Source organism: Thalassophryne amazonica, chromosome 5 (assembly GCF_902500255.1).
Source record: "Thalassophryne amazonica chromosome 5, fThaAma1.1, whole genome shotgun sequence".
Taxonomy (NCBI): domain Eukaryota; kingdom Metazoa; phylum Chordata; class Actinopteri; order Batrachoidiformes; family Batrachoididae; genus Thalassophryne; species Thalassophryne amazonica.
In genome coordinates this window covers 10,135,410-10,161,161 of record NC_047107.1, presented here as the reverse complement: position 1 = coordinate 10,161,161, position 25,752 = coordinate 10,135,410, and the positions used below count along the sequence as shown (strand labels likewise).

The following is a 25,752-nucleotide window of genomic DNA, read 5'->3' as shown; positions in this document are numbered from 1 at the left end:
TCCCGGTTGCTTGGTGTATTATGTAAAGTAATGCAGCTGAAGCAAAATCCTACAGCAACAAACCAATTTTGTGCAATAAGTCAAAATCATTTTCCTTAGAACACCCCCCCCCCCCCCCCAAAAAAAAGCATCTAACGCCGCCCATTCTGGGAACCACTGATTGACAATGTTTTTATTCCTCTGTGGTTGTGAAAGGAGTAATAAGTAAGTAATGTAACTATTTTAGTTACTTCACAGTAATATTACATTTAATTACTTTTGGAATACACTCCTAACAAATAGTTTAAACTGGACTTGACCTCACGACAATGATTACAGCCAAACATTTATGAAAAGTTCTTCAATATAACTTGAACTCAGATTGCACAGTCGCCTGTAGACAATGTCTGCTGCTCCCCAACACGTCCCAGTGTCCCTGTCTTTTCTACACCACAGCTACAACATTCCACATAATGTCACTGTCATGAAAGTGACCGATTTGCATGGAATAGAAGTTGCTAGATTTGTCACAGGAGGAGACAGATGTCACTGATGTCAACATTCCCACAATGCACAGATGTTTCCACCAAAAGTCCAGCACCCCAAGGTTCTACGAGCAACAGAAAGAGGAAGGGCGAGGACTGGTGAGTGTCAGAGCCACAATCCAAGATGAGACAAGGAGCATCGATACATCAAAAATATGGCCCCTGAAGATAAGTTGCTACAAGAGTGTCTCAGACAGCAGAATGATAAGGACCAGGAGGAGAAGACACCATCGAAGACAAGCCCCTCCGTGGCATATACCATCACAGTTAGAAGTGGCTAAAACCTTTGAGCATTGGGTTGGAGAAAGTTTTGCAGGAGATTAACTCAAAATAATTGTGCAATTGATGTGTGACATAGACAGCAGTATATAAATGAGCATTTTGCACGCATCCACGGCAGTGAGCAGGAAATGAAATTTAAAAGGTATTTGCAGGTATTTATTTGCCTTGTGCTTAGTTTCAGACAAATAGCTACATAACTAAATGTATTCCCTCACTGGCAATTAGAAAGAAATTTAAACATTGTTCCATCCAAGATATCTAAGCAAACTGGTGAATAATTATACTGCGTTCTGCTGGTGGAATGCACACAGACACCTCTGCACACAGGTCTATGCATTCCACCAAAAGAACGCAGTAACATGTTTGCTTAAATACCATGAATGGAACAATAACCAAATGTATGAAACAGGAGATTTTTATTGTTTGTTTTAATGTGCAGTGCATGAGTGTGTCGACATGCTGTGCATCCTGTGTGCACAGATGTGATGTTCTGCACATTCTCTGATATGCGCATGTGTGTGAGACACATCAATGGCAGTAATGATCATGAGATGCACTAAAATGTACTTTGTGCTCAGATTAGAGAAGAATTACCTGTTACACACAGAGACCTTTATTCTTACAGAAACAAGCACAAAGTAAACAGTTAAGTCTTTCAATATGCTTTTTTTTAATGTTTTTCAAATTGTGTAGATGAGGACTCAGCGAAGTGTATGAAGCTGGAACAGCATTCTTTTTAAGCACCTTAAGGTAATGCCAAGTTTTCAAAAACGCAAAATACAGATGCTGTCAGCATCTGCTAAATTTCATTTTGACCTTGATAAATCATGTTGCATGTGCAAATCTAAGGGCCCCTTCACACATAGTGTGAATAAGTACAACTCAGGGTGACTCACGGTGAAACGGCTTGTATGACCGAACCACGAATCGTCGCGCCAAGGGCAGGTGTGTAAGATCCCGGTGCGACGGTTCGTGCACGTGACGTTGTCTTTCGAGCAGGAACACAGTGTGAGCAGCTGTAGGTGCTCGCAATTTGTTCCATGGGACGAGGTGCGCCAAACTGTGCCGCTGCTGTGGATTAAATAAAAAAATAAAACCAGCTGGTACATGTGGCACTACATCGCACCGTTGCTGCGAAAAAAAAATAAATAAATTACATGCCACCCACAGGATTTGTACCTGCACTTTACTGATTGCCAGCCCAAAAATTTACCACTGAGCTACTGTCACTGGCCTACAAATGGTGCAGGAAAATGCCTGAAATCAACAAAGAGATGGATGTTTTTTAAAAAAAACACACACACAGCATTTCATTTAATCTTTCTTATCAAGTATGATCCGTCTGTTCCTCTGTAGATGACCCATGGTCACAGGCGTACAGTCGTGAAATGACATGAATGAGAAGCAGGGTGCTCTGATCTGATCATCTGCTGGCGCCGTGTCCAGCCAGCCCCACGCGTGTCCTGCCATGCGAGCGGTGTTAGATGTGCGTGTGTGTCACCTGGAATTTGGCAGACACAACACACTCTCACAACACAACACGTCTCACAACACACACTCTGTCTTTCAGCTGCTGGTGTTCACAAATAGTTGTAGCAACAGGTGTATGAGGCATTGGAGGCAGCTACGATTTTACACATTTTGCATATGATTCATGCTTCATTGTTTTCATTCGATCACATTCGCACTATGTGTGAAGGGGCCCCAAGATATTTGCATGTTCCCACGCACAATTTTGTGATAGTCAGGTGGGCAAACCTAGGACTGTACATTCATGAAGGCAAAGGAATTTGAAAGATGCAACCTTTAATATGTGCTGCTACTAAACTGGAATGCAGGGTTTTTTGTTTTTGTTTTGTTTTTTTGCAAGTGTCATAGTGTTTGCATATATTTTTACCCACACAAACCTTGAGTAAAAGGTAAGTGAACTGCATTTTTTAAAGCACTTTTCCATCTGAATCAGAAGCTCAAAGTGCTTTACAATGATGCCTCATATTCACCTATTCACACACATACACTCACACACCAACGTCAGGGTGCTGCCATGCATGGTGCTCACAAAATACCTGGAGCAACTTGGGAAGTAAGGACCTTGCCCAAGGGTCCTAAGTGGTTTTCCGGCCTGACAGGGGTCTGACTCAAGATCCTCTGGTCTACCACTAGACCATCACCTCTACAAATCAGACCCTTTGTCTCATTAAAATGTCCAAACTATGCTAAATCTTATGTCTGAGACATAATTCATACCAATTATTGAACATTTTTTTAAAAAGAAGTGTGTTCTACCTTGGCAAGCCTGTCTTGGAGATCCTGTATCTTTGTCTGCTGCTCAGCATTGGTCTGAAAAACAAGGTGCGGTCTTTGAAATACTTAAACATTTCTGAACACACATACAGATAAACCTCAGCCTCCTAATGTTAGAATTGATTAAGTTATTAAAATGACCTTCTCCAACTTGGAAATCAAGTCTTCTGCTTCAGCTTTGCCTTGCTCTTTGGCCTGTGATAAAAAAAAGAAAAAAAAAAACAGCATGGAATCTGTATAAATGTTCATAAACTACATAAACATAGCATACAAACACCACTCAACATTATGTCTTGTTCCTCTTTCTTCAGTTGCCTGGCACAGATGGAGCATGCACTTTTATTCTCTTAAACAGGAAGTGGCAATAGTGACAAATAACTTGTCAGTCAAGGATGCATGAAAACAGTACTCACTGCTCAAGAATCCTTCAAAATAAAGTGCAAATACCCAGATGAAAGAACCTAAACTATTATTCTTAATTGTCTTTGAGTTAACCAGTTGGCATTTATTACACTGGTCAACACAACTTTTCTTGCATAAAGTTTTTCATCAGATTTTGGGTCATTTGGGGGTGCTGAATCCGAATCTGGTGTTAGTTTTTGCCGAACACATCACGTTTTTGAGATATGAAAACATATTTCTCATATCCACAGCATGTCTTTTTCCTGATTCTTTCTTCCTGTTAAAAGGGAGTTTTCCTTCCCACTGTCGCCAAGTGCTTGCTCATAGGGGGTCGTTTTGACCGTTGGGTTTTTCTGTAATTATTGTATGGCTTTTGCCTTACAATATAAAGTGCCTTGGGGCAACTGTTTGTTGTGATTTGGCATTATATAAATAAAATTGATTTGATTTGATATCATGCAGTGAAGCAAAAGCTGCAGTCTCGCACACCTCTTCAGTGCCATAAACAATATTATGGCTCTTGTTCACATTTCGCAAACCTGGTTGGTTTAAAAACTATGCGTCTGAAGTTTAGTGGTGTCAAACTTGTGAGTAAATGAGCAACTTTTGCAACATCGAGCAATACGGAACATGATGATTGGAAAAAAATGTGATGTGATCAAAGAAATCTGAGCTCAGATTCAGAACCCCAAAATTATCCCAAATCAGTTTTTTTTTTTTTTTGACCAGTATTATCAGTTAATACACAAATACAGTGGATATAAATGTTAACCTTAAATGCCTGACCCACAAAATGTACATATCAGAAATTATATGTACAGCATTATAGGGTTAAGCAACAAGGTGTATATTGTTAAAAAAAAGACTTCTGTACATTTTGATTGCAGCGGAAGCTGGAAGTTGTCATTGCTCTGCTGTCATGCACATCAGAGGTGCACGACAGCTGCATCATCATGTATCTTCAAAGCACCACAGGATGTTCCCACTGCTGTGATGTCATAATGTCTTTCACCTTCTTGCATCAAGCACACTGACTCCAGTCAATTCACTCACTTTCTTTGGAAGCTCACAGGCTTGACTTTCAGGTTCATGATCAGCGTCATTGTGCACGGTACCTTCAGCACCCGGTGCTGGTAGTCAGTCGCCTTCCTCTTCAGTTCCTCACTGGCCTGCCGAGAATCTTTCAGCTCCGCTTCATACAGGTCACTACGGCGACGGGCAGCTGACAGGTCTTCTTCCAGCTGTCTGATGGAAACTCGCATCTCCTCCAGCTGAGCATGATATTCCTGCTCAAAGGCAATAAGGCAGAGACAAAAGTGTCATCTCTCACATTCTGCTGTTACGTTTGTGATCTCTGTGTTTCTGTCCCTTCCAGCATTACTTCATATGTGTTATAGTACTTATTGTGCGCTTTGTACTCCTCTTGTAATCTCTTCCACATTGCTAGTCTCCTCATGATACCTCCTCCATGTTATTCTCTTCATGCTTTTATTTTGGCAGTCCTGCTTTACTTCCTGGATACTCAGTTTCTGGTTTCACATTCATGCCTATTTCTCAAATTATTTGGATTAAACACTATTTGACCTTCACAATTCCAGTCAGGTGCTTGGCAGTAAGTCGGACTTGTTTCTGGTGGAGGTTGGCCTCCGCCAGGGCTGCGCCTTGTCACCAATCCTGTTTGTGATATTCATGGACAGGATATCAAGGTGTAGTCAGGGAGAGGAGAGTTTCCAGTTTGGTGGGCTCAGGTTCTCATCACTGCTTTTTGCAGATGATGTGGTCCTGTTGGCTCCATTGGCCAGTGACCTCCAACACTCACTGGATTGGTTCACAGCCAAGTGTGAAGCGGCTGGGATGAGGATTAGCACCTCTAAATCAGAGGCCATGGTTCTCAGCAGGAAACCTATGGATTGCCTTCCGAGTAGGGAATACGGCCTTGACCCAAGTGAAGGAATTCAAGAACATTGGGGTCTTGTTCACAAGTGAGGGGACAATGGAGCATGAGAATGGCTGGAGAATCTGCGTAGCAGGGGCAGTATTGTATTCGCTCTACAATACTGTTGTGACGAAATGGGAGCTGAGCCAAAAGGTCGAAGCTCTCGATCTACTGGTCAATCTTTGTCCCGACTCTCACCTATGGTCATGACTGGTGGGTCATGTCCAAAATAACTAGATTGTGGGTTCAAGCAGCTGAAATGGGCTTCCTCAGGGGGGTGGCTGGTGTCTCCCTTAGCGATAGTATGAGTAGTTCAGTCATCTGTGGGGAGCTCGGAGCAGAGTCGCTGCTCCTTCACGTTGAAAGGAGCCAGCTACGGTGGTTCGGGCATCTGGTAAGGATGCCTCCTGGGGGCCTCCCTAGGGAGGTGTTCCAGGCACATCCATCTGGGAGGAGACCCCGGGGAAGACCCAGGACTAGGTGGAGAGATTACGAGGTCTGTGAGAAAAGAAACGGACCTTTTTATTTTTTTCAAAACTATATGGATTTGTTTTTGAAAAAAAAAAAACTACATGGATTTGCTCCCCCTCTAGCTGCCACCTTATCGTGGTGGAGGAGTTTGCGTACCCGGATGATCCTAGGAGCTCTGTTGTCGGGGGCTTTGTGCTCCCTGTAGGGTCTCCCAAGGCAAACAGATCCTAGGTGACGGGTCAGACTAACGGCAGCTCAGAACCTCTATGACCAGTGAAAGATCAAGGACCGAGACGTTGCCCGGTATGGCGGAGCCGGGGTCGCACCCTGGAGCCAGGCCGGAGGTTGGGGCTCGCGCGCGAGCGCCTGGTGGTCGGGCCTTAGCCCATGGGGCCCGGCCGGGCTCAGCCCGAAGGAGCAATGTGGGCCCGCCCTCCTGTGGGTTCACCACCTGCAGAGGGGGCCATGGGGGTCGGGTGCAGAGAGGATTGGGTGGCGGCCGAGGGCGGGTGGCCCGGCGGCCCGGTCCATGCTCACAGCCCCTGGCTGTTGGGACGTGGAATGTCACCTCGCTGGGGGGCAAGGAGCCTGAGCTTGTGCGAGAGGTTGAGAGATACCGACTAGAGAGAGTCGGGCTCACCTCCACGCACAGCATGGGCTCTGGTACCCAACTCCTGGAGAGGGGCTGGATGCTTCATTTTTCTGGCATTGCCCACGGGGAGAGGCAGAGGGCTGGGGTTGCATTACTTATTGCTCCCCAGCTCAGTCGCCATGTGTTGGAGTTCACTCCGGTGAACGAGAGGGTCGCGTCCCTATGCCTTCGGGTCAGGGACAGGTCTCTCACCGTTATCTCGGCCTACGGGCCTGTCGCGGCGGCAATCCCTGAACCCGGTGGTGGACACCGGAAGTAAGGGATGCTGTCAAGCTGAAGAAGGAGTCCTACTTATCTTTGTTGGTAGGTGGGACCCCAGAGGCAGCTGACAGGTACCGGCAGGCCAAGCGTGCCGCAGCCCGTGCGGTCGCAGAGGCAAAAACTCGGGTCTGGGAGGAGTTCGGGGAGGCTATGGAGGAGGACTATCGGTCGGCCTCGAAGAGATTCTGGCAAACCGTCCGACGCCTCAGGAGGCGGAAGCAGCTCTCCACCGGCACTGTTTATGGTGCGGGTAGGGAGCTGTTGACCCTGACTGGGAATGTTGTTGGGCGGTGGAAGGAGTACTTCGAGGATCTCCTCAATCCCATCGTCACGTCTTCCGAAGAGGAGGCAGAGACTGGGGACCCAGAGGTGGACTCATCCATTACCCAGCAGAAGTCACCGAGGTGGTTAGAAAGCTCCTCGGTGGCAAGGCTCCTGGGGTGGATGAAATCCGTCCTGAGTACCTTAAGTCTCTGGATGTTGTGGGACTGTCTTGGCTGACATGCTTCTGCAACATCACGTGGCGATCGGGGACAGTGCCTCTGTGGATTGGCAGACCGGGGTGGTGGTCCCTCTGTTTAAGAAGGGGGACCGGAGGGTGTGTTCCAATTATAGGGGGATCACACTCCTCAGCCTCCCCGGTAAGGTCTATTCCAGAGTACTGGAGAGGAGAATTCGACTGATGGTCGAACCTTGGACTCAGGAGGAGCAGTGTGGTTTTTGTCCTGGTCGCAGCACACTGGACCAGCTCTACACGCTCCATCGGGTGCTCGATGGTTCATGGGAGTTCGCCCAACCAGACCACATGTGTTTTGTGGATCTGGAGAAGGCTTTCGACCGTGTCCCTCGGGGCACCCTGTGGGGAGTGCTCCGGGAGTACGGGGTCCGGGGTCCTTTGCTAAGGGCTATCCGGTCCCTGTACGACCGCAGCAGGAGCTTGGTTCGCATTGCCGGTAGTAAGTCAAACCTGTTTCCAGTGCACGTTGGCCTCCGCCAGAGCTGCCCTTTGTCACCGGTTCTGTTCATTATTTTTATGGACAGAATTTCTAGGCGCAGCCAGGGTGTAGAGGGGGTCTGGTTTGGGAACCACAGAATCTCGTCTCTGCTGTTTGCGGACTTTGTGGTTCTGTTGGCTTCGTCAAATCAGGACCTTCAGCGTGCACTGGGGTAGTTTGCAGCTGAGTGTGAGGCGTCCGGGATGAAAATCAGCACCTCCAAATCTGAGGCGATGGTTCTCGACCGGAAAAAGGTGCTTTGCCCTCTTCAGGTCAGTGGAGTGTCCTTGCCTCAAATGGAGGAGTTTAAGTATCTTGGGGTCTTGTTCACGAGTAAGGGACGGATGGAGTGTGAGATCGATAGATGGATCGGTGCAGCGTCTGCAGTGATGCGGTCGCTGTATCGGACCATCGTGGTGAAGAGAGAGCTGAGTAGGAGGGCAAAGGTCTCGATTTACCGATCGATCTACATTCCGATCCTCACCTATGGACATGAGATTTGGCTCATGACCGAAAGAACGAGATTGCGGGTACAAGCGGCCGAGATGAGTTTCCTCCGCATTGTTGCTGGGCGCTCCCTTAGAGATAGGGTGAGGAGCTCGGTCACTCGGGAGGAGCTCGGAGTTGAGCTGCTGTTCCTCCACGTCGAAAGGAGTTAGTTGAGGTGGCTCGGGCATCTTTTCCAGATGCCCCCTGGAAGCCTCGCTGGAGAGGTGCTCCGGGCACGTCCCATTGGGACGGCGGCTCGGGGCACGGCGCGCCGTCTGGCTCTGTGGGCAGTCCTTAAAGTGACAGTAACACTCCATAATCTCTCATCAGCCCTTAAAATTTTCACCGAAAACCGTCTGAATTTCTCGAATGGTGTCCACTCGGATCTGCCTCACAGTTTCTGAAAAAATTTTGATAAAGCAAAGCGCCAGTCTCTCAGCAAGTTTTCAGACAAAGGAATTCCGACGGGAGGGGTGGACCATTGCTCACTCAAAGCCTGCCCACAGGTGAATGACGCAACCGACAGGCGTGAAAAAACTCACGCATGCGCACGAGGGTTCAAGCTTGTCTGATGTAATCGCACGTGATTCAAATCCATATAGTTTTTGAAAAAAATAAAAAGCTTCATTTCTTTTCTCACAGATCTCGTATATCTCCACACTGGCCTGGGAACGCCTTGGGATCCACCAGTCAAACTTGGTCAATGTGGCATGGAAAAGGGAAATCTTGGGTCCCCTGCTGGTTTCCCCCGCAACCCGATCCCAGATAAGTGGTTGAGATAAGTGAGTGAGTGAGTGAGTGAGTGAGTGAGTGAGTGAGTGAGTGAGTGAGTGAGTGAGTGAGTGAGTGAGTGAGTGAGTGAGTGAGTGAGTGAGTGAGTGAGTGAGTGAATTCCAGGCAGTCCAGCACCAGATGGGACTTTGATTACAGTTTACTGACCTTCTGCTAATGTCATTGGATCGTCTTATTGCCACGGTCCTCATGGACACTGTTCTCTGTTTGAACTGACTGTGTACTGAACCCTTACCTATGTTACCAACCACGTCACCAGTAGAAGGTGTCACAATATATGCATTTGTACTGAACTGCACGGTACACACACGGTGTTTAGTGCACACAACTGTACGCAGACTAGCTAGGCTGATCATTTTTGGCTATTTTTATCTTTTTTTTACTTGTGCACCACTGAGAAGGGTTAGCACTTCAATTTGGTTGAACGCTGTTCAATGAAAATAAAATACGAGGTCTCTTAGATAATAAACCGACCCTTTTATTTTTTTTTTTAACTATATGGATTTGAATGACATGCGATTACACCAATCATGCTTGAACCCTCGTGCGCATGCGTGAGTTTTTTCACGCGTGTCGGTGACATCATTTCCCTGTGGGCAGGCCTTGAGTGAGATGTGGTCCCGCCCTCTCGGCTGAATTCCTTTGTTTCACACGCTGCTCGAGACGGCGGGCGTTGCTTTAGCAAAATTTTTTCTGGACCTGTGAGGAATATCCGAGTGGACACTATTCGAGAAATTAAGCTGGTTTTCTGTGAAAAGTTTAACGGCTGATGAGAGATTATGGGGTGTTTCTGTCGGTGTAAGGACTTCCCACGGAGCGGGACGTCCTGCAGCGCTTCCAGGCGCTGTCGTCGGCCTGTTTCGAGCTGAAAACATCCTAATTTAAGGCTTAATTCACCCAGGACATCGTGAGAGAACAGAGAAGATTCAGAAGAGGCCGGCATGAGGAATTTATGCGGACATTCCACTGTTTAAGGACATTTTTTAATGAAAGACGTACGCGCAAATTCGCCGAGTCGTTTCTGTGACGACTCGGCAAATCTGTGTGCGCTGCGACAGGAAAAACACCTCCGTGTTGAAAACCATTTGTAGAATTCAGGCGGCTTTTAATGGCTTTCAACAAGTGAGTAACTGAGAAATTGTTTAACAGCTTGGGCATGTTCCAACTTGCCCGTTAAGATTTCCAACGGAGGTATTTTTCCTGCCGCGACCCCCCGCGGTCGGGTCCGGCCCGACATGCGACTCTGCCCGCACGTTCTTTCATTACAAAATGACCGTTAACAATGGAATGTCCGAATAAACTCCTCATGCCGACTTCTTCTGAAAGTTCTCTGTTCTCTGACGACTTACTGCGTCAACAGAGCCTGAAATGTGGAAGTTTTCAACTTGAAACGGCGAGACGCTGCCACCTCGAAGCGCAGATCGCCGTCAGGCGCCGTGGACCGTCCTTAAAGCGACACTACCAGACCAAAATCTCTCATCAGCCGTTAAAATTTTTACCGAAAACCAGCTGAATTTATTGAATGGTGTCCACTCAGTTGTGCCTTACAGTTTTGAAAAAAAATTTATCAAACAAAGCAACAGTCTCTGAGCCATTCCTAAACAATGAAAAAAAATCGACGAGCGGGTGGACGACTCCTCACTCAAAGACTGCCCACAGGCGAATGACGTAACCGACAGGCGTGAAAAAACTCTCGCATGCCCACGAGGGTTCAAGCATGTCTGATGTAATCACACGTGATTCAAATCCATATGGTTTTTGAAAAAAATAATAAGGTCGGATACTTTTCTAATAGACCTCGTATTCTAATTCTGATTCTGATGAGTTTTTAGTTTTAGAGTTTACAGTATCGTAGTTTAGCTGAAAACAGTCCAGTTCAAAATTTTTAAAAATTCTATTTATATTTTTATGGCTATGAGTTCTTTCCCAGTCATAGAAAGACCAGCAAAAAGGTGTTAATTATTTAATGTTTCCAGTATGTTGTCACAATGACTGTCTACACATCAGTTTGGTTTAATTGAGCCTGTTTTGTGACTCATTTACAATTTATTGATTGACCTCAATTGTTTTACTTGTTCTTTGTTCTCTCAATAATAATAAAATTACAATATGGGATGGAATTTTGTCATGTAGTCACTTTTTTGAAGGATTGTGTTTTGCCTGTATGTGTGTGTGTGTGTGTGTGTGTGTGTGTGTGTGTGTGTGTGTGGTGTGTGTGTGTGTGTGTGTGTGTGTGTGTGTGTGTGTGTGTGTGTGTGTGTGTGTGTGTTTGTCATGGATTACACAGCAAAATTATAGCCATAAATTATTCAAATTTCATAATGTAGCGTTTGACACAGACACAAAGTCCATGGACTAATTACTCCACCTGCTCATTTGTAAGTGCCTCTGTATGTTTTCATTCATTTTTAAGATGAAAACATCATTCCATATTGTGTAGCCCGAACAGAAATGTGGTGTTATTCCATATAGTGCCATCAGGTGGCGTTTTCATTCAAACCTGTCACAATTTGACAGTTTAGTCAACTTACAACTGAATCTTCGAGCATGGTCATTTAAAATTTCTAAGTTCCAACTTAACCCAACTCCACTGACCTAAACGGGAATGATAATAGGACTTTTCTCATTTTATAACCCCAAATCAGAAAAAGTTGGAACAATATGAAAAATGCAAATAAAAAAATTTAAATAAAAAAAACGCAGTGACTTACAACATAATTTCAATTCTGTTCGTTGCAGACAACATGAACTCAAGATAATTCATGTTTTGTGTGGCCAACTTCATTTCATTTGTTAATATAAATACATCACTTCCTGCATTAAAGTCTTACAGCACATTCCAAAAAAGTTGGATGGGGGGCAGTTTATTCTAAATATAAAGATTAAATCATCACTTTTACAGCCAGTTTTTTCTAGACAAGTCAGGGGATGGATACCTAAACATTTCAAGTCACTGAATATGTCTTGGACATTCATTTAGCTCACGTCAGCTCAAGTCTGGGAGCATGTGCTGGTGATGTGTTTCACTACATCCACAACACCACGGAACTGTGTAGGTTCCTGGGTGGCCACCGCCTTAGGCAGACAGCCAGTTCACGCTCACATATTGAAAATAACCATCTATCTGCAGTAGCCAGTAGAAATGTGTGCATCCCTTTAGCCATCTCCAGGGCTGTTAGGATTAGTCTTAGAAGAACCCAAAATGGCACACTGGTAAGGTTTATTGGCAGGTACAGTGCAGTGTCTTTTTCCTGGTTCTCTCCCTCAGCCCCAACCAGTCCCAGCAGAAGACTGTCCCTCCCTGAGCCTGGTTCTGCTGGAGGTTTCTTCCTGTTAAAAGGGAGTTTTTCCTTCCCACTGTAGCCAAGTGCTTGCTCACAGGGGGTCGTTTTGACCGTTGGGGTTTTACATAATTATTGTATGGCCTTGCCTTACAATATAAAGCGCCTTGGGGCAACTGTTTGTTGTGATTTGGCGCTATATAAAAAAATTGATTGATTGATTGATAAGCATCCAAAACAGGGTGTCAGTCCAAATAGCTCTAAGTGAAGTAGATGTGGGTGGCGAGTCAAAGGTTGAGTCAGGAGGGAGAAGACAAGATGGAGGAAAACTGGAATGAGGAGTGGGGAAACACAATTTACATATTCTGACGGCATCAAAACACCATCTGAAATGATGCTGATTGAGGTTATTGAGCTCTGAGAGCCATTGATTACAGCAAAGCCTGTCGACATGTTGTGGGACCTCCACCTCCATTGGACACCGGCCAGGACGGCAAAGGAAATGTTGACATGTAATAACATGTATGTGCCACACATTCATCATATGCAGTGAATGTGAACAGCACACATCAAACCGAAAGCACCGTGTGCCGCTGCGCCTCTTCGTGGTCTCTTGCGCAGTAATGTGTCATAGCGCATGTCAGGCACGGAGCTGAACGGATCTCACGGATGTAATATGCATATTCAACTCTTACAAGTTTTGAACTCAACTTTACAACTCACCTCAACTTGTAAAGTTGAGTTCAACATCTAAAACTTGTAAGAGCTCTTTATGTTAAAGAGAGGTCTGAAATGGACATAACTAAACCACAGCTGCAATGTTTTAGAGTGCTGATGCTTAGTTCAGGGAAAATAATGGACTCTTTGTCCTCAACTCCTTCAATTTTTGAGATACGGTGGGTTTTTGGATCCAGATGTGCGCTGAGCATGCAGCAGGCGGACCACAATGCTGTTTTTAACTGGTTGTGTTCAACACTGCACGACGTGCACACGCAGCTGCTTTAACCTCCACTCAGAGTGCGAGTTCACTGTGACTGCATCGAAAGTAATGCAGTTATCACTTTAAAAACAAGTCGTCATGACACAAAATCACATGTATGTAAACTTTGCCATTAATAAGGGATTCACATGCAAGCTGAAATTGCGGGGGGCAGTCGGTACGGATCGCACCTTAACTATAATACCTTACACCATGACTTGTGCAGGTTCACCCTGCACTAGGGATGGGTATCGAGAACTGGTTCCTTTTGGGTATCGTAAAGAAATGATTCGATCCACCGACATCAATAACCTTTTTGCTTAACGATTCCCTTATCGGTCCTTCAGAGTGGCCGTTGCTTTTGGGGGGTGTTTGTCAGGAAAATTATAATTTCTGTACATTGATTACAGACCCTGCAGCGGGTCTGTAATCAACTTTTCTGCAGCGTGGCTTTGCTTTGAACCTTGAACCAATCGAAGCAGTGATTCGCAGATCGAAGCAGTGATTTGCAGATTGAAGCAGTGCTTCGATCCGCTGCTTTGTTGATTCATTGTTTTATTTCGCTTTATCTTAATTTTTCCCTGCAAAACCCTAAAGAGCATATGTCTGTGAGTAATATTTACCTTTTTAATGTCAAACCAACCTGTTATGGTCTTCTGAAACAGCTGATGTATTTTATAACTTAAAAATGAGACCGATGCTAACATGTTAGCATGTCTATGGGGTTTTCAATGTTAAAGTTAGCATTAAGCTGTTCACATCTCAGCACGTTTGTGTGGATTTGTTTACTATATCATAATTAATGGCTCAGCATTCGTTGTTGTAAAAGAGTCAAATTGTATTTTTTTTTTTTTTTTTTTTTATTCATATACTAATAATAATGGCAACAACAACAGTAATTGTAATAATAACTCATAGTAACTAATAATGCTAGAATACAATTTTAGAGAAAGAGACAAAAAGAACCTGATGAAACTAAACACAACAGAAAAGATAAAACCAAGTAACAATGAAAATAAATAAATAAAGAAATAAAGAAATAAATAAGTGTTTCCTGTGAACACCTAGTGACTCTTACACCTCCACTTCATCCTTGTTTTATTTAAGTTTAATGACAACTTGTTTTGGTCAGACATTATTACCTCCGCCAAGGAGGTTATGTGTTCGGTTGCGTTTGTTTGTTTGTCTGTCTGTCAGCAGAATAACTCAAAAGGTTTTGAACGGATTTTGATGAAATTTTGTGGAGTGGTTGGAAATGACAAGAGGAACAAGTGATTAAATTTTAGTGGTGATCCGGATCGATCCGGATCACGATGCTAACACATTAGCATGTCTATGGCATTTTCAATGTTAAAAGTTAGCATTAAGCAGTTGCAGCTATCATCACGTTCGGGTGCATTTGTTTTCAAATTGTAATATTTCTTAAATTTATTTTTGTTGAAATTCTCTGGAGTGGTTGGAAATGACAAGAGGAACAAGTGATTAAATTGTAGTGGTGATCCGGATCACAATCCAGATCCTGATGCTAACGCGTTAGCGTGTCTGTGGCATTTTCAATGTTAAAAGTTAGCATTAAGCGGTTGCAGCTGTCATCACGTTCGGGTGCATTTGTTTTCAAATTGTAATATTTCTTAAATTTATTTTTGTTTATATATTAATAATCTAATGATTACCTCCACCAAGGAGGTTATGTTTTCGGTCGAATTTGTTTGTTTGTCTGTCTGTTTGTCAGCAGGATAACTCAAAAGGTTTTGAACGGATTTTGATGAAATTTTGTGGAGTGGTTGGAAATGACAAGAGGAACAAGTGATTAAATTTTAGTGGTGATCTGGATCACGATCCGGATCCCGATGCTAACGCATTAGCATGTCTATGGCATTTTCAATGTTAAAAGTTAGCATTAAGCAGTTGCAGCTGTCATCACGTTCAGTTGCATTTGTTTTCAAATTGTAATATTTCTTAAATTTATTTTTGTTTATATATTAATAATCTAATGATTATTATATACAAATTTAGAGAAAGAGACAAAAAGAAATAGATCACTGTGCAGCTAATTTTTTTAGTTTCTCACAATGTATATTTATGATTTTGTAAAGTAATTCCAGTATATTTAAACTGGAAATCGCAATTTTCCATTAGACCAATGTAAATAAGTACTTTGAATGAAGTGCACTTTCACTTTTTTCAGTGTAGAAAACTGCTGCATCCTAGTAAGAGCAAAATACTACTGGAATGAATTTGAATAAGGAAAGTTGTTTTTTTTTTCTCACTAAATGGATGCTGCACTCACTGCAGTTTGTCTGGAATAGTCCCAGATTGCATTTCAGAGCTTCTAGAATTCAAACATTTTTGTGTGGGTTGTGTTTGGGGGTAATTTTGGGTTTCAGCTTTTTTTGTTTTTCACCACTTTCATCCCTGAATATGTCAATTGTGAGTCACTTTTGTGTGGATTAAAGTCACTAACTGGGACTCCTGTCTTGTTGGGAGAAAGAAACAAGAACCATCCTCCATTCTGTTCACACAGCTCCAAACGCTGCGCGGCTCTCTGCTGAGTCAAGTTAGAACGATAGAGTTCAGTCGGAATTAATAACTTCAAAGCAAAACACTGTTTAAATCAAATGACACCTCTTTCCAAACGTTGTAATACAAACAAACTGCAATCCATCAAGATGTTTTTTCCTCCCAAAATGAGACGTCCTGCCCTGACGTGCAGCGCACTGGTTGAACTCAGCTCAGAGGTACGGAGAGACATTCATGCCAAAATGTCTGAAAGGAAATGCCTTTGACAAAACTACAGATTTAATTTATTTTTATTTATGTCCAGAGATCAGTATCCAGTGACCAATTTAAAATGTTGTTGACATAGAAAACCTGTAAAGCCTACTTTGAGTACACAGAAAATTCACAAGAGGTATCGATAAGGGAATCGATAAGGAATCGGATAAAAAAGCGGAATCCGTAATGGCATTGATATTGATAAAATGTTATCGATACATCGATACCCATCCCTACCCTGCACTCTCATGTTCCTGTGTTTTTGCCTTCCTGTTACAGACCTTGCCATCCAGTATTCCTGATTTTGGATTGATCGTTTTGGATGGATTGCTCAGTATGAGAACTTTCTCTTACTGAACTTATGCCTGTTTTCGGATAACCCCCTGCTCCCTCCTTTAAAGAGACTGTTACTTGTTTGGACTGATCGCTCGTGTGTCTGTTAAAAACCAAGTCTGTATTTTGTTTGGACAATAAACATGTTTTTACTTGTCTTTTGTTGTTGTTCTCTGCGTTGGGGTCCACTGCAAAACTAAATATAAAACTCAAAAAGTGGTTGACAAAGTGACAAGATTTGTGTCGAGATTATTCTTTGATCAAGAAAGAAACTAAGCTTAAAGTTTTAAACTTTAAAACAAACCTTAGAGCCTGATTTTCTTAAAAAAATATATATAAATCAGCTATTAGACCTGGCAAACTGGTTGCCACTGTGTTTGTAACCTGAAATCTAGGCTGGAGATGGGCTGACCTCAATTTCATCTCTGAGGGTAAAATTCTTCTTTTTGACATGAAGTTGTAACTGAAGATGCAATATACAAAAAGTTACACAGTCTCTCCAATCACCACAGAATATAACTCCTTCAGAGTTAACACATGTGTCTTGGTGGCCATTGACCATAGACTTATGCAGTTTGTATTTATTAATGATTGTTGGACAATAAATATTTACGTAAATCCATCACCTGTCTCGTCTAAAGAAAACTGTTTGTAAAACACATGATTTAATTCATGCATTTCAAATTGCTAGCAGCATTTATAACTGGTGGACTGTGTAAAAATTGGCTGGAAATGTGTGTGTGTGTGTGTGTGTGTGTGTGTGTGTGGTATTGGGGTATTGTCCAGAGACAAAATAAAAATGATGTCCCTTCTCCAAGTACTTATGGGCCTGATTGTGTGTCCTCACCATGAAACTGAAACTTGAGTTTGCGCTGCTGAATAAAAATGATCAGACTCACGGCAGACGTGTCTTACATGCAGGGGCAGGTGCCACGCTGCCTGACTGATATAATGTTTATGCCCACAACACAACCATACTAACGAGGTGGCTTTCTCCCAAATCCTCTGGTTTGCACAGGGATTTGTGACTAGACACGGCCATAATGAACTGATCTAGTGTCAGTAGACCATGCACATAGGTGCCAAGATAGGGCCCAGAGACAATCCTGAAGGAGATTTTCCCAATGCACTTCACCATTCTTAGTGCAAACTTGCACTCTCTACTTTCAAACTGCACTGCATGTACCACCAACATTTTTCATTGCAAATTTTCTGTCATGAAGGTTGATGGCCCTGTTTCTGACAGGAATCCATCCTTCATCATGTATCATTCCTGTACTCTGTGGAACGATCCAGGATCCTGTATCTGAGAGCAGCATGAACTGAGGCCCCCTCATCACGACAGCCTGCCCACTGCATCACCCGCTCTCACTCCGAGCTATATCATTCTCGTCACTATGGCAACCATTGCACATGTGCTTGTAACAGGCTGTAGCGTAGGCTGAGGAAAAACAGGCTGCTTTTCTATGCCATGTAAGAAAAACGAGGCATAACGCAGAGGAAATTAATTTCAGCCTTTCACTCTGTTGTGTCATCTGCTGCTCTTGTCACAGTTTAATTCCCCCTTAGTCAGCATGGCTTAAACCATACACATAAACACAGCTTGAATGCACACAAGCACATCAACTTACCTCACACAGGACACATTTGGGCTGAAGCATAAAAGCTGTGACTAACTCGACAATTACCTTAATGAACTGAAGGAGTTCCACGGAGTGATTTGACCCCAGAGACACATGTGATACAGACAACGCCTGTGTGTGTGTGTGTGTGTGTGTCTATGTGTGTGTGTGTGCATGTGCATGCATGAGTGTGTGCGTGTGTGTGTGTGCATGAGTGTGTGTGCGTGCATGAGTGTTTGTGTGTGTGCATGCATGAGTGTGAGTGTGTGTGCGTGCATGAGTGTGTGTGTGAATGTGTGTGTGCGTGCATGAGTGTGTGTGTATGTGTGCGCGTGTGTGTATGTGTATATGTGCACTTGTGTGCGTTGGGTGATGTGTGTGTGCATGCATGAGCGTGTGTGTGCATGTGTGTGCGCGTGTGTGCGCGTATGTGTGCACGTGTGTGTGTGTGTGTGAATGTGTGTGCGTGCATGAGTGTGGTGTGTGCATGTGTGCACATGTGTGCGTGTGTGAATGTGTGTGTGCATGTGTGTGCATGCATGAGCGTGTGTGTGTGCGCGTGTGTGGTGCGTGCATGTGTGAGGGTGCACGAGTGTGTGTGAGTGTGTGTGCGCGCAGGTGTGGTGTGTCTGCGAGTATTGCGTGTGCACGTCTGTCTGGCCATCCACAGGGACAACCCACAATATAGGTAAAGAGGTGGAGTATGACCAAACACAATGACCCAACACAATGACCAACACAATGACCAACACATGTATGACCTGTGCAGGACAAATGCAGCCCAAACATCCCCCCCGTTTTAAAAAATTACTGACAGTTCAGTGTTTATTAAATCATATTTTGGTGGGGTTGAGCGCTGGTTGTCATAACAGTTTTGCTTTGGTGTGGCATTAAAAATTATGACCCATTTATTTCCTCTGATCATGTATTAACTGGACTTAACGTCATCAAGCTGCACTACCTGCCACAAATGCTAATTCAAATACTGACACACACGTCTTATACGATACGTTTGGTGAATTAACCACACAACAACTGGCCTCCACAGCAGCAGCCTGCAGCCAATAGCTTCTGACCGACCACAGTGACAACATACAAGCACTCAAGCTGCCTTTGTTACACAGTGAATGTGATAGTGAACATGATGACAATCTCTGAAAGCAAGATATACGTATTTCAATAATATCTTTGATCCTACATGTATTTTAACCTAAATTGTTTTTATTTCTTTCACTTGCTTGAACAGAGTACTTCACCAGTACTTTCAAAGTGGTGCGACAGGTGTCTGGTAAGAGATCAAGTCGGAGATTGCCTGTTGGGCTGAAATATGGTGGGAACCTTCAGTGTCCCATGGTCACTACAGTAGCCATGAAAGCCCAACAGGACCCTTGACATGAGATGGCTGATGGGGCTCTGGTGAAACTCTGGCTTGTCACCCAACAGCTGTGAAGGTAGATGAAGGTCCTCAGACCCAATCGTCTGGGATTTCCCAGCCATCGGACCAGGCTGAAGATCTGTCCAAGGACCATGTGTTTGTTGGCATGCAACAACATTCCCATGTTAAAAAAAAAAAACATGCACAGCGTTGCTACATCAACCCTGAATGTAAACTTTCGAGTCCACACTGCACACCCACAAGGGTTTCTGTAATCGGCAAAGAGTGACAGGGGTGGGATTGTGAATCTGGTAGTCCTTAGTCCTGGACTTGGCACAGAAGCGGCAGATATGTGATTCAGTTCATCAGACCATTGAAAGAAGCAGGAGGATTTTTTCAGTCACTACATCTTGACTGAGCAGCCACATTTAGGATCCGCTCTGCTCACCCTGTAAACAGCTAAGGGGGCTAGAAAAGGTACTCCAAATGTAGACTGCTTCACCTTAATCTGTCTGTATTACCATATGTAGAGGGTCACCAGCTCTGCAGTAGAAAACAAAAAAGACGTTATAAAATTGGTACATAGAACATACAAAACTTGATGGACAACAAAAAGTGGGGCCGTCCAGAAAGATGAACAGCTCATATCTTGAAAACTCCAGAAAATATATCTTGACACAGTCATCTTGAGTGAAACAAGAAGACCAAGCAAAGGTCAGCTATGGGAGGAGCAAGCAGGCTACACTTCCTTCTGGAAAGGTCTTCCTGAGGAGAAACAACAAATCCAAGACATTTGTTTCACCACCAAGAACTCTCTCCTTCCAAAACTGACTGAACTCCGAGTGGGTGTCAGTGAACAACTGATGGCACTCCATCTTCAACTTGCATGCAACGTCATGCTACCATTATCCGTGCATATGCACCAGCACTTGATGCCACCCTTGAAGAGAAGGATGCCTTTTACACCAAGCTGGATGCTATTCAACCTGCAAGTCCAGCACCCGACAAGATAATCCTCCTTGGCAACTTCAATGCCGATGTCAGAAAAGATCACCAGCTCTGGAACATAACCATTGACACAAACAGAATAGGTAAGTACAACGTTAGCAGTACCCTGCTTTTCACAAAGTGCTCTAAACATGATCTCATCATTATCAACACAATCTTCAGGCAATGGGGAAAGTTCAGTCTCCTGGCAACATCGTCGCTCAAAGAATTCGCACCTGCTCAGTTACATCATCTGAAAGTGTGATCAGAAAGATGTCCTGTCCACTAAGACAATAACTGTTTCAAATAACTTTTGGACAGATCATTGTCTGATCTGCTCCAGGATCCAGCTAAACATCTGCCGCAAGAGGAGGCCTGGACACTGCAAAACTGGGTTCAACAATGCCAAGCTCGAAGACCCAGAAACAAAAGCAGAGTTTCAACAGTGCCTGATGAAAGAACTCCCCACAAAGTACTCTGTCTTGGCTACTAAGTATTGGAAGAAGCTCAAGACAACCATAACAACAGCTTGCCAAGAAACACTCAGACACCAAAAGAGACAGCAAGCAGGACTGGTTTGATGAGACCAGGTCCTCCAGTGACTCACTGACAAAAGCAAAAAGTTTTCCTCGACCTCCAGATAGATCTTAGTTCACAAGAGTAAAAATCTAGACTACAGCAAAGGACAAGCGGGACTCACAAACTGAAAAATCAGTGGTGGACCAGCAAGGGTGCTGAAATCCATGCCGTCGCTGACAGATTTTTTTAATACCACCAAAGCAATCTATGTGCCTATACCCAAGGACAAGTACCTCTCTGAAGCAAGAATGGCTTGAGCCTGCTGAAGATCAGAGATGATATCAGTGCTCAATGGAAAGAACATCTTGAAGTCCTCTTGAACATTAACCCAGTCATGGAGGAGGACGAAGTGCTCAGCCACTTACCAACACAAGACATTGTTGAAGAACTTAGCTGAGCCCCAACCCTTGAAGAAACTCTCTTCACCCTTAAAGGCATGAAAAACAACAAATCACCCAGGGAATACAACATTCCCATTGAGGTCTTTAAACAAGGAGGTCCCTTTCTCCAACGCCATCTGCACCAACTCATTGTCAGAATCTGAATTTAAGAGGAAATACCCACAGACCTAAAAGATTCAATGATTGTCACTATCTACAAGTGGAAAGTACACAAGTCTGGCTGTGGAAACCATTGTGGTTCCTTGCTGTCTATTGCAGATAAGGTTCTTGCATGGACTGCCAACAAACAACTGAGACCACTAGAACAAAACAACCTTCCTGTAACCCAGAATGGCTTCCAACCTTCAAGAGGGACAACAGACATAATCTTCACTGTCTGCCAATTGCAAGCAAAGTGTCAAAAAAAAAAAAAAAAAACACCAACCATTGTACCTTGCCTTCAATGATTTAATGAAGGCATTTGACAGCATGTCACACCCACGTCTGTGGACGATTCTGAGTAAAACGCACCGTCCAGAGAAATTCATCAAAATCCTGAGGCTTCACCATGATGAAATGTCCACCACAATTCTGGTCAATTGCACAAAAACTGAAGCCTTCAATGTTCAATCAGGTGTAAAGCAGGACTGCATCATCACCCCTACCCTCTTCATCTTTGTGGCGACAAGCTTCCAATTGATCAAGAACAAGGTGCCACCATTAATTGACATCATGTACAGAAACAGATGAAAAGCTCTTCATTCTGAGACAGCCAAGAGGCAAGAAGAAAGTCACTTCCCCACTGGACTTCCAATATGAGCATGACAGCAGCGTGTCATCCTTTATGGAAGAAGGTCTTCAGAAATCCTTGAAACCTTCAGTGAAGCCAGATCCTGTACCAGCCTCCACCCAATGTGGTCAATCCAAAGCTCCCTGCTGTGAAACAGCATGGACAGGTCCTAGAGAACATGACCCACATTTCATACCTGAGCAACCATGTGTCATCAAACACTGACATCAATGACGAGATCCGACACCAATCCAAAGGTGAAGGAGCTGCTTTTGGCTGACTATGCACCCTTATTTTCAACAAACAGAGACCTCTGGCATCTCACAAGACTCCTCGTATACAATGCCATCATCATGCCAACTGGGGTATGGATCTGAGACCTAGACCACCTACTGCCACCACCTGAAGACCCTCAAGCAATTCCACCAACGTTGCCTGAGGAGTATCCTCTACATCAGGTAGGAAAACTACTACACCAACATCAACGTTCTGGCTGAAGCCAAGCTCCAGAGCATAGAGTGTGTCATCATCAACAACCAGCTTCGGTGGGTGTGTCAAGTTGTTTGGATGGATGACAGCTCATTTCCCAAGCAGATCTTCTACTCTCAGCTGAGCAAAGGAAAACAATCCAAAGGAAGGCAGAAGAAATGTAACAAGGACATTTTGAAGCACAACCTGAAGAACTGCTCCATCAAATGGAAGACCTGGGAAGAATACACAAGGGAATGAGCCAGCTGGTGAGTAATGATCCACACTGGAGTAGAAGTCTTTGAAAAAATGAGATCAACACAGAGATCCTGACCAGCAGAAACTTTCCGCAGCAACCATGTGCAGGCAGCATCTGTAAGAAAGGGTGCACATCAAGACTGGGCCTGTCCAGTCATGTCTGTTTCCACCATCGTGTCCAGGAATCAATGAGACTATCTTCCTTACCAACAAAGATAGCAACAAGGATGAGTCATGAATTGCTTTTGTTGAACCAACTGAATGTCAAAAGCCCTCAAAGATTGAATCCAAACACCTTCAAGTTACCTAAAAATAACCTTCCTCTCTTCAACACAGGAACTCCTGTCAGGCATTGTTGCAACCAATAAAAGAAAAGTCAGTGTGTATGAACAAACCTCAAAAGGTTTTTTGGAACAATACCAGAGGAACACCACCCCAGCTACTGGTCAGCAGCGCAATCATCCAGGACTCTGAGACCAGACAGCCAATGTGAGCATGGCATGGACTGAGTATAAGAAGCCCTATGGTTCAATGCTCCATGTATAGATACCGGAGGACTATACAAATTCAAGCAGGGCTTGTATAACAATAGAGGTGAACTCCCCGGGTCGTAACACAATTGATAATCAGGTATGACATATTCCTCTCTGCTGTGCTGCATAGGCCTGAACACCGTCATCTATCATCGCACAGACTGGATATGGATACAGGTTCAGGGGTTGGGTGACCATTAGCAAAGTCCTCTACATCAGTGTTCAGCTTGGGACTCTGGTGAGGGCAGTCACATCTCCTCCTCTCTCCTCTATCTCTGCTCCAACCTTCAAAATCCCTACTTCACCAGACTGTGAATTCTTCAAACTATATTTGGATTAACCATGGAATTGATCAGCTGGTCTCTGAATGCTATTGACACCATTTTTTCAACAAGGAAATCAGGGCTGGGGGACCTTGCGTGCCCAGATGGAACCCACCCTGCGGGCTATGTTCTCGATGCCTGGGAAAAGTGGCGTGTCATGTGCTTGGTACCACTCTCTGTGGAGGACATTGAAGAATTATTTATATTTTGTTTTATTGTCGGAGGGCCGGTGCTTATTGGTTTATGTGCTGCCCTGACCTACCGGAGAATTGGCAAGACAGCTGCTACCAGAACCACAACCCCTCACCTGTCTGTCATGATTAAAGAGTTGGGCAAGGCGATACAGTCTCAGACTGCATTAACCCTTGAGCTCATACGTAAGTAGGAAAACATCTCGGAGCAAATGTACACCTTTCAAAGGAAGATGTCGAAGACCAGGGAATACTCATAAATTGGATTTGGTCGGTCAGAGGAGCTGTAAATGTGTTTCTCTGCTTAACCCTAAACACGGCAGGCTTATCAGCCTCTGAAGGTCAAAACGCCCCGCTGTTTTCCTCCAGAAGAATCTCTATGGCATTGGTGAACCATTCGGCTGCCCCAGACATTATGCACACACTGACAGAAACTGATACAAACTCATCTGACTGATACAAACTCATCTCATCTCCTCACATGCCTCTCAAACCATCCACAGTATGTGAGGAGAAGATCGTTTTGCCAAGATGTGTCTGACATAGCTGTCTGCAGCGGGGGGGTCCACAGGGAAACAGTTCTGGCTCCATTATTTTTCACCCTCTCCACTGTAGACGTCACACACAGCTCATCCCAGTGCTACATGCTGATGTTCTATGATGACTCTGCAATCATAGGCCTCATTTCAGAGGAGGATGAGAGTACAGAGTACAGAGAAATGACACTGGACTTTGTAGACTGGTGTCTACGGAACAAACTGGAGCTCAATGCAGGAAAAACTAAAGAGCTGGTTTTGTGTTTCTGCAGTAATAAACACTTCCCACCAGTGAGCATCCTGGGAAAGACACTGAGATGGTGTCATCTTACAAATACCTGGGTGTTCATTGAACAATAAGCTGGCCTGGTCAAACAGTGCACCTGCACTTTATAAGAAGGGCCAAAGCAGGCTGTACCTGCTGATGACACTCAGGTCTTTAAGGGGGTGTTAAGGGGGCATTCCTAAAGAAATTTTACAGTACTGTGGTGAGATCAGCAATTTTCTGTGGTGTAGTTTGCTGAGGCAGCAGCATCTCTGCTGCAGGACAGGGAGGAGTCTGGGCAAACTGATTAAGGAGGCCAGTGCTGTCCTGAGGAGCTAGAAGAGGATAACAGCTCTAGCTATTATCCCATGTTGAGGAATGTGCACTACCCTATGCAAGGTACTCTGACAGCAATGAACAGTTCTGTCAATGACAGGTTGCTCCACCCAGTGTGTGTGAAGGAGAGGCACCATAGGTCCTTTCTTCCTGCTGCTGTCAGACTGCACAATCAGCACTGTCCCAGCAGGACTACACAGCACACTTGAACTGTCTTAATGACAGCATTTCATTACTATGTGCAATAACTGTGTTCTCATATGTGCAATACCTGTGTGTTCTTGTATGTGCAATTGTGTGTGCTTAATTGTGTCTTAAGTGTGTCTAACGTGTCTGAAGCATTGTATGCAACTTTTTTTGAGTACTTGCTGTTATCAGTTTTTTATTTTCTAATTTCTGCTGTCACTTTGATGGTTGTAACAATGCAAATTCCCCCACTCTGGGACAATAAAGAATTATCTTTGTCTTAACCAAGCTCATTGACACATATAACATCCTAACCATATAGCGTACCAGTCACTGAACACTGCTCGAGTCATAAGCTCCCCACATTCATTCACAGAAGGTTGCTGGACATCATTCCCAGCCTATATACAGGTATTGTGAGTACCAGCGATCATTTGGGATGTGTTA

General features: G+C 44.2%; 1 protein-coding gene across 3 annotated transcripts in view; it reads right to left on the bottom strand.

Moving 5' to 3' along the window:
* LOC117510099 (citron Rho-interacting kinase) overlaps positions 1-25,752 on the bottom strand; it is a 582,117-nt gene that overhangs the window by 436,634 nt on the left and 119,731 nt on the right. For 2 of the 3 annotated variants that reach the window (XM_034169719.1, XM_034169717.1), the window contains exons 4-6: positions 4,628-4,801; positions 3,252-3,305; positions 3,093-3,146 (exon numbers count right to left, since the gene is read on the bottom strand). In XM_034169719.1, coding sequence (XP_034025610.1) covers positions 3,093-3,146; positions 3,252-3,305; positions 4,628-4,801 — 282 coding nt within the window. The remainder of the gene's footprint in view (positions 1-3,092; positions 3,147-3,251; positions 3,306-4,627; positions 4,802-25,752) is intronic. The other variant, XM_034169718.1, reaches the window with a different exon arrangement.